General features: G+C 36.5%; 1 protein-coding gene across 1 annotated transcript in view; it reads right to left on the bottom strand.

The window, feature by feature from the left end:
* Window positions 1-2,921: 2,921 nt before the first annotated feature.
* ugcg.S (UDP-glucose ceramide glucosyltransferase S homeolog) overlaps window positions 2,922-10,361 on the bottom strand; it is a 30,188-nt gene continuing 22,748 nt past the window's right edge. Inside the window, 5 exon segments of the mRNA NM_001095097.1 lie at window positions 2,922-6,154; window positions 6,852-7,041; window positions 8,259-8,345; window positions 9,781-9,959; window positions 10,183-10,295. Of these exon segments, the coding sequence (NP_001088566.1) occupies window positions 5,984-6,154; window positions 6,852-7,041; window positions 8,259-8,345; window positions 9,781-9,959; window positions 10,183-10,295 (740 nt within the window). The 3' untranslated portion in view covers window positions 2,922-5,983.

The following is a 10,361-nucleotide window of genomic DNA, read 5'->3' as shown; positions in this document are numbered from 1 at the left end:
TAAGAGCTGCAATGAGTCAGGCCCCTCTAAAGTTTTTCTTGGGGAAATCTGGGGCATTGTTATGTCACTGCAACGCCATACCCCAGGTAAAGGCCCAGAGGTACATGGAGTGTAAGCCTTTGCCAAACAAGGGCTATTCTCTCATGCCATCAACTAGTAAATTGCACTTTTATTGCTCCATTAAATATGATGCCAAATTGTCAAACTAAAGCCCAAAAATATGTCATATGTTCACTGATATTTATGGATTTTCTATAAAGTGCAGTGCACTGTAGAGGCTTTTGTTTTCGGCAGAGCTTTCTATGTAAACGAGTCCCTGTGTCTCAGAAGCAGTTTTACTACATCATCACTTTTTCTGTGCTTTCACACAAAGTCTAAAAGGGCAAAAGTGACAGGCTGCTACTAAAGCACTAGTCAGATTGATGGTTTAGTCTGCAACAAAAGTGCAGGGTATAATACTTTATATACATCTTTATCTCAAACACATGATAGTTAATAGATGGTAGACTTTATTACCCTGATAAATCTGGTGCAAAGTGCTAATCATACCTATTCAAAGAAAATTGACAGTAAAACATGTGTGAGCATTCAGTACCAGCAAGTCAAAAACATTTGGATAAAACACAGCATATACTGTACTTTCTGTACCTGTTGGGTACAATCCAATAGTAGTTCTTACAAAGCAGCAGATCAACCAAAGTAACTTGTAGATATGATATACTTGTATATGCATCTGCCAAGCTAGTTTACAGATGTTAACCTTGTTATGTAGATAACTGGGTTATATTGGCAGCCCAGTAAGGGCAATATAAAACTTGATGGGCCATGTCAGATTTTTCCTTTGTTCAGCCTATGAAGTGAAGTGGACCGGCACCGTCTCTTCACTCCCTGCTGTTCTGATTCCCAAATTAATAGAACAATACAAAGGTGGCCACACCCATGCATGGTGCTGGGTAGTTTCCCATAATTAGCTTTTTCAATCAGCTTCAGGCAAAACAATAAAAACAATGACTGACTGCCATGGGTTACTGCTCAGGTGCAAATGTGGTCAGTTTGTAAATAAGTCCCCTTGTATGTGATACCAAATAGCTCAGCTTTTTAAGTAAAGATGAAAGCTAGATTTCTAGTATAATGTAAATATCTGGCTGTAGATTAGGGACAACCCTTTCTTCTGCTGACCTTAACTGTACATTCTCCTTGCCCTACAGGCTACACCTGAACTACCAGTCAAACAGGACCGAAACATAATATGCTAACTGCAGGTAAGCATTACAGTGTTACAAAGCATTCACTTTGATCATTATAACCAAGTCTGATTTTTTTCAAGTGTAGTCCTTCAAAGACAAGAAACCCTGAAATCACTATAGCATGGCAGTTTGTTTAGAACCCCTAGTGAGCAAAAATGCTACCTTTTCCCCCTGACTGGTGCTATTGTTTTCTAAGCAAGAATGTACATTGCACAATATAGAAATGGTAATGCACATTCTGTATGTGCACCAACAACCACACCAGGAATACATAGGAGCTGGTTTGGTTTTTAGTGCACAGACCAGGGACAAATGCTAAGCATTTCTGTTCAATGGGGGGATGCCAGACACATTGGCAGCACCCAGGGTTTGCTTGTCCTAGCTAGTAGCAGAGTAGCCTAACCATTGGGGTATGTAGCCACAAATGTGTGCATCGCAATATCTTAAAGGAACAGTTCAGTGTACAAATTAAAACTGGGTAAAAAGACAGGCTGTGCAAAATGAAAAATGTTTCTAATATAGTTAGTTAGCCAAAAATGTAATGTGTAAAGGCTGGAGTGACTGGATGTCTAACATAACAGAACACTACTTCCTGCTTTTCAGATCTCTAGCTTTGGGTTATTTAGCTACTTTAAGGGGGGCCGCATGGGACATAACTGTTCTGTGAGTTTGCAATTGATCCTTAGCATGCAGGTCATATTCAAAAGCAAACAAGTCACTGATTGGTTACTGCCTGGTAGACCAAGAGAGCTGAAAAGCAGGTCGTAGTGTTCTGGCTATTATGTTACACATCCAGTCACTCCAGCCTTTATACATTACATTTTTGGCTAACTAACTATATTGAAAATATTTTTTTATGTTGTACATCCTATATGTTTAGCAAGGTTTTATTTTTATACTGAACAATTCCTTTAACCTTTAGGGTATGTAGCCACAAATGTGTGTTATTCATTAGGTCTGTAGCCACAAATGTGTGCAGCATAGTAGCTTAACCTTTAGGGTATGTAGCAACAAATGTGTGTAGCTCAGTAGCTTAGTCATTAGGTATGTAGCCACAAATGTGTGCAGCATAGTGGCTTAACCATTAGGGTATGAAGCATAAATGTTTGCAGAGTAGCTTAACCTCTAGGAAAGTATCAACAAATTGTACCCACCAAAAAACTATTTTTTTTAGCCTTATTGTCTTCTAATATGGGCACAGACCAACTGGCCAGACTGAGATCAATAAACAATTGCATTACTGTGAGGTGGAATGGATAAAACAGCACCATGCAGCAAAGTTAATACCCATGGGTAGATACCCTAATGGCTAAGCCACTCTGGTGTCTGCTCGTGGTTTAAGTAATGAACTTAAGAGAAAACTACTGATCGGACGCATGCTCTTAAACAGCAACAGTCATCTTGGATACAGGAAATACATCCTATTAGAAGACTAGCTATGAATCCAGGCTTAGAAACAGATTAGAGGACATTTAACATAGTTCGGGTAAGAACTCTGCATCAGCTTAGTAAGATTTTAAAAAGGTTTAGCAGATGTATTAAACACTAGCACACTAGGCCAATTTTTAGCTACTGTGCAGTAAATGAGCAGTAAATACATTTTATATTCAAAGAATAAATGACAGGAAACATCAGCTCATTTTGACAGGAATCAAAATTTATTTTTTTTTCCCATTTTTTTTTTTTTAGAACAAACTCAAAATGACAATTATGAAATAAACAATGAATATCCTAGACATTTTCTTTTTTGCATGTAATTTAAGACCACTTTAAATAAACAGTATTTGGAATTCAAAAGATTCTACTTGTTATGCCCTCTAGAATACTGAAGCCAACATTTCCAAGGAAACAATTGATGTAATTCAGCCATGCGCTTCAGCGAAACTTAACCTTTCTTTAAAGGTGAAGTATACACCTTTTTTTTTTTTTTATAAAATTATAGTAAATTGATCTCATGTTAATAGGGTGTATAAGCCCACACTGTGATAAATGCTATGATTGAGTATTTAGCTACAGATATCCCGGTCATCTCATAACATAAATCCATGTTGGTTTGCCCATTTTTTTCTGCAAATTATTCCCAACCCAAGAAGGCAATTATGGTTGTTGTAGCCATTTCTAGGCTGCTTGCAACCCCTGCCTAGAAACAATTAGCAGCTTTTTGCTCTGTTAATGCAGTCAAAGGCAAAGACATTGGTATGGGCAACAGAAGCAGGGGAAAAATGGGCACATAAAGGGTAGGAGTTAAAAAATTCAAAGAAACATGAATAGCTGGCTTAAGTCTATATATGTGCCTGCTGTTGGGTATATAAATGGTTAATCCTCAACAATTTGGACTGGGTGAATCATGTAGAACTCTAACAAAATAGCTACTTAATCATTTCAATTATCAAAGATAGGTCTTATGCACTGTATATATATTTTTAATTTAGTTCATGTTAAAAAAAGGGGTGTATATTTCCCTTTAATAAACATTTGTACAAGAAGTGCAAATCATCATCCAGAAAACATAAAAAAACTGGTCTGTCCAGCCTTTCCTTCGTTCCGATTATACACCATTCTATAACTAAGGTACTGTACATGTCACTGTCATCTCTGCCATATAGCGGAAGGCAGCAAACTTCACTTAACACGAGAAACAAAAATATATACAAACATCCATTAGCAAACGTCAGATGCGCTTTATGGAGAGCTTGTGTGGATCACAACTAGACTGGCTTGCAATGTGACATTTCCTCAAGGAAGAGTTTCCCCCGATTCACGTAAAGAATGCAAAACATGCAATCAAAGCCTCACCCACCCATGCAGAATATAAATGCCCTTCAAACAAAACATCTGATGTCATAAGGCATATTATTATCAAGCTAGCCACAATGCTTTTGCTTTGGCCAGAGACTATTGGGGCAATTACATCTATTGGCTCAGTCAAGGTTAAAATAATTGCCCAGTCAATTTGAAAAGGTAGTTATTGCTTATAAGAACACTGATGAAGTTCTCTGGCCAGATCTAAAGCGGTGATCTTCAACTGACAGCTCTACGACTGAACAACAAATCCCAGGAGACAATGGGACGCTGAGAGTTGTAGCTCAGCAATGGTTTGACAGCCACAGTTTAAAGATCAAATAGTAACATCTTCTGAGATGTTCAAGCAAGCATGACCATGTCAACGAGGCTAGCCAGCAAATTAATGCAAGAGCGGGTAAATATATTCAAGACTTATATACATATTAAAGGCTTCTGCATTTCCTGCTCGTTTCTTTACAGTACGTGCACATCAACAAAATTGCTCCAGCTCACCACATCTTCAAGGGAAACCAGACAAAATAGATACAAAAAAAAAACAACAATTACAAATTCCTTACCGCAGCAGGAAAAAATGTACAGCATGCATTTACATCTTGCTCTTTCGGTATGAATTTTAAAAAAAAGAATTAAACACAACTAGATAAATGTGGTGTAGGGTAACCCACCAGTACCCTTTTTTTGTTTGATAGCTAATAAATTAAGACTGTGTACAGCTCCTTCGATTTTTTTTTTATCAAACGCAAACTTCTTTATATATTTAAATATATATACTATTTACAATATTTACTGATTTTTTTTGTTTGTTTTTTTCATTTTGAATAGTATACATGCATTAAAAAGATATTAAATACGTGTGTCACAAAATTACTCTTATTAACAATACGGTGTGGAGTAAGAAAATAGTTTGTGTCAAATGGCATGTAAATTGTGTTTCATTTTATGTAGAAAGAGAAAACAAAAAAAGAGAACAAGTGTAATTTTTGTTGAACCAAAAATCACCTCACCAGGAGGAAAGCTAGCAAGAAGCCATATACAGAACAGTGATCAGCAAGAAGAATCCTAGCAAAACCCAATTAACGAAGGTCGCACACTGTAAACCAACAATAGTTTTCCACCATAGAAAGAAAACACGACGGATGGCAAAACCAAGGACCTTCATAGTTAATGAGCTGCAATCCCCATTACCGTCAGTTAGTCACTGGCACAGAATGATGGGAGAGTTAATTCTGGAACAGCTGGAAGGCTGCAGCCTAAACATCCTGGCTTTAATTTATACAATCACACATATAGAGATTTCCTTTTTATTTGCCTCGTGTCTAATAACTGTGTGAGGTAGCTAGACAAGGTATATGATATCCAGTTTTTGTTTGTAAATAAATAAATATGCAGGAATATTTCACAACCGGTGTTCAAGGTACAAATATTGTCCTTCAAGGTGAATGTGATCTATTTTTCATCTGGAAAGAAGGCTGCCTACCATAAATTGCAGGGAACCTTTATTACAGGGATAGCCAAATACCGGTACTCTGTTGACTGAACTGTAACACTGAATATTCACAGTTAGGTCAATTATTTGAGTGCATTAAAAGATGTGGTTTGGGAATAGCCAAAAATCCACAAGTTGCGTCTCCTTACCCATTCCTCTGGGTGGGAATGCAAAGTATTTATAATGACTTATGGTTCTCTCCCATTTTACACACACACACACACAAAAAAATGTACTGTCCATTTTAGCCCAGATTACTAAACATACTTCTTCACAGATGCAAGTGCCATGCAAAATAAATAAAGATCAGATAGCAAAACATACATGTAATAAAACTATTCAAAAGGTAGTTTCTTCTCTTTAAAAGCATTTGTATAAACATAATTTATAATACTTTTTTTTAAATTTTAAGTTTTTCCTTTGTTTTGTTATGTACAGTCCACAGCTATACGTCTAGGATTTCTTCTGCTGTACCACCACACCGTAATCGGTAGCGGCCTGTCCTCCAGCTGATGGTGGGATCCCACAAGGCAGACAGAAAGATATATATTGTCATAGATTCCCGGATGAACCAGGCAACTGCATAGTCCAGTTTGGAAAAGTTAAGAGGACCTCCCTGCAAAAATGGCAAGAGTATTATTAGTTTATTGGCTTGGAAGTGACACGTCAGCCTCATTGTATTACTAACACATATTTATAAAGTGACAATGGGGTATATTTATCAAAGAGATCACCATAGACAACTAGAGTGAAGTTACGCCACTCTCCATTCATTTCTAGGGGATTTTTAAAAGAGTATTTATCAAATAAATACACCTTTCCAAATCCCATAGAAATTAATGGAGAGTGGTGGAATTTCACGCTATAGGACTGTGGCGATCTCTTACTTCACTCTATCATAAATATACCCCAATATACCTAATACCATGATACCAACTGTGCTTTATTAACGTTTTTAAAAAAAAACATTTCAAGGCTAAAAATAATTTTCAAGAAATATTGGAGGAGATAAGTAGGGGTGTCACAACTATTAACACATTTACATATGATTGTTCATGTGCCTTACATATAAGTATCACTGGGAAGCATTAACAAAACCTCTGTGAAGCAGAGGTACATTGTCCTTTTACTCTAATATATGTAGTGAATCGACGCTTATTGGAACACAATTTCCATTAATGCTACAAAGTGAATAGGAAGTGCAAATAATGCAAATAGTTAAATATAAATAAAACATAATATGAAATGATGCTTTGGTTTTGTGACTATTTCATTCAAGTTTCTTCATAGCAATTAAGAAATGAAAGCCATACCTGAACTCCTCTAAGTTGAATGTAGTCAAATATGAACCAAGCCAAACAATGACACATGAAAAACACCATAATGTCCCATCGAAAGATGTGATGTGCTGCCCAACCAATTATTAAACTGGCAACAAAGCATTCAGAAATGGGCTCACAAATGATTGTTGCAGGCAGCATGTTAATCCGTAGCTTTGCCCACCTGGAAGAAAGGGTAATGGTTATCACATGGGTTTTTTTTTTTGCAAAATATGATGTAATGCAGCCAGTGTAACATAGGATCTACTTAAATCTATAAACTGACAATTATGTAAAAGAATACTTTATATTCATACTTCAAGCCTGTTGCAATTAAAAGTTAAAATAAACACTTGGTGACACAAGATTCAAGGGGTTGTAGCACCTGCCCAAGACATTCTGCAATCTGCATTAATCTAAAAAAAATATCTATCATTTAAATTATTTTATCAGTGAAGTAAACACTTAGATGTTGACTTGCAACAGCATTATCACTGGAGGAGGAAGCATGGCAATGTGATGGTAGAAGAAGTATTGTCTTTATGAGCATTTTTTCTGCATTTTTTTTCTTTCCCATATGCAAAGCATTCATTGAATTGTCAGCCCCCAGCCCAGTCTGACCCTGGCTATGATGTGCCATAACGAGTACTATTGAGCTACATCTAAGCAAGAGTGTATCATATAGTAACACTCATATTTTAAAACAGTGGGTGCAGTATTTAGAATACACAAGTTTTAGGAAGTCATGTGACAGAAATGACATCACCAAGCACCAGTTATAACGGATAACATTAATAAGCACCATTTACAGTATAATATTATTCCTTGCTCTTGTGTATTGTAAATTTATAAATCAAAAGCATTAATTGTGTGTTAGAAACAGATTGTGGCCAAAAGATTATTTTTAATGTTTTAGGCAGAAATTCACGGAGACCCTTCTTTTTGGTCAATGACCGAATCAACAACTCTAACAAGAAAAATGTTTTCATTTGTATTTTTCTCATTTTCATCACTTGCTGTAAAATCTCCCAATTCAGCTGGGTGATTTCCAGATGTATGAAACATGACATTGTCAAAATTGTGCAAATATTATACTGGATACAATGCCCTAAACCACCTTTGTTACAGCATAATTAGGGCAGATGATTGTTGAAATCCCTGTTTTGTCTGAGATCTTTTGAAAAGTGATATAAGAATGTAACTCAGTAGGCAACTTCCAATAGAGAAGAAACAATCCAAATACACTAATTTTTAGCATATAAAAACACAGCAGTGCTGCTAAGATATTAAAAAGAATGTAGACATGGTCTTGTTGTTTTTTCTATGCACTGCAAAATGTTAATCAATAATGTAATAATCTGTGTGTTTTAGCTATAAATGCTTTTAGCTTTAATAACATACCTGATCATTCTGGATTGAAACTGGGATATAGAGTAACACCCGGAGTTCTGCATTGCAACTTGTGTTGCCATGGAAAATTTCCAACCGCTAAGCAATTAAAAAAGAAAAAAAAACGTTTGTTTTATTTAAAAGCATATAACCCTTAATTCTCTTCCGATAAGCTAAAACAGATAAAATCCTTTCACTTGTAAACACTTCTGTTAATGTAGTTGATACATTTATTATCTTTGTCCCTGCTGAGCAGATTTATTACAGGCAGCTTTGATACAATAGTTGCTAATAAAGGTATGGGACCTGTTATCCAGAATGCTTGGGACCTGGGGTTTTCCGGATACCGGATCTTTCCGTAATTTGGGTCTTCATGCCTTAAATCTACTAGAAATTCATTTAAACATTAAATAAGCCCAATAGGCTAGTTTTGCTTCCAATAAGGATTAATTATATCTTAGTTGGGATCAAGTACAAGAAACTGTTTTATTATTACAGAGAAAAAGGAAATCATTTTTAAAAATTTGGATTATTTGGATAAAATGGAGTCTATGGGAGATGCCCATTCCGTAATTCAGAGCTTTCTGGATATCGGGTTTCCGGATAAGGGATCCTATACCTGTACTCCAGAAATGCTGCTGAGAAATGTATCAACTAAATGTTGCAAAATTGTAACAATTCAGAATCTGCACCTGAATTTCTGAGCCAGACTGAAACACAGGAACATTCAACTTTAAAAAACATCCACTTTCTAGCATCTTATCTCCCACATAGTATTATGTACCAAGTGAAAACATCCTAAATATGAATGCATGGAGTCCACTGAACAGTTTGATGCCCATTGTCTATAGGATTACCAAATTATCAGGCGTTAAAGATGCCAAAATGAAATTAGCACATACAAACTGACCAAGAAATCACTTTGACCTCTGAATAAGCAACACATTTACTGCATTTTTTGCCGGGTAAAAACACAAAATGATATGTTGACCCCCAATACCTTATATTTTTGGAAAGTACACATTCAGCTAAATCTAAGATGGGTAACCATGTCTTTCTACTCTAAACTGCCGAGTCGCAATGTTTTCCCAAATTTGTCGGTTTTCATAAAATATCTTGAAATCACTTCAAAACTTCCAGACGCGTATCTGCTGCGGCTATAGGGGTCCTTGGGCGAACTTTCCCCTCCTCCACTCCTCTCGTTGCCTAGCGGCTTATGAGATAGTGGGGAAGGAGCGAGCTGCTTTAAAAGCTGCTCCTCCACTCCCCTGCCCGGATGTGCCGCAGAACGTAGAATCTATGTTTTGTGGCACTTTGGTACGTAGATTCTAGGTTATGTGGCACTTAAAGGGTTGAAATTGCTTTATTTTATAGGTAATGTGTGTTTGGATTCCTTTACTGAATTAGTCCAAATGCCATCGTTTGGAAGGCTACTCTATTTATTTATCACTCTTTCCTTACGTTACCTCTCTGGTTTCCCTTTAAGAAGTATTTTCCCTTTCAATACAATGATAATTCAAGCTTACAAACTTACCGGTCAGCTATTGCTTTAGCCATAAAGTAATCTTCAGCTATATACTGTGCAAAGGCGATTAATCCCCCAGCTTGGTCCAAAACTTCTTTTCTCATTAGACAAGACATTCCTGTTACACACTTGATACCCGTTACATTGGCAGAGATGTAAGATCTTGGATGGGAAGTCCCAAAGTAAACCTGAAAACAAAACAATTCCTTTGATTAGAATCTTTGGGCAACATAATAAACATATAATACAAATGGGCAGTTTGAAACATTTGGGCAATCACAACTTTGTCTTAGAGATGGAAAAATGCCCTAAAGGAAAAACAGAATAGTTTAAGATAACAGAGACATGTCACTTCAGTCAAGTATTTTATGGAACCCGCATGACGGTGTCTGAGAAAATGTAGCTGCTTACCTGTTCTAAAGTAGCAGCAAATCCTTGCCGATCAGCCACATATGGAAGTCCATGAACCAAGCCAACTTTCTCTGTCATTTGATTGGCCATGTCTGTTAATGTGTCTGGTTTCACTGGGAAATAAAACAATCTTAATTAGCAATGGTTATGTGTTACAGCTAAAGTTTATCAAGAGGTGT

The sequence above is a fragment of the Xenopus laevis genome, chromosome 1S, assembly GCF_017654675.1.
Source record: "Xenopus laevis strain J_2021 chromosome 1S, Xenopus_laevis_v10.1, whole genome shotgun sequence".
In the NCBI taxonomy this organism is placed as follows: Eukaryota; Metazoa; Chordata; class Amphibia; order Anura; family Pipidae; genus Xenopus; species Xenopus laevis.
This window is presented reverse-complemented; position numbering and strand designations above follow the sequence as displayed.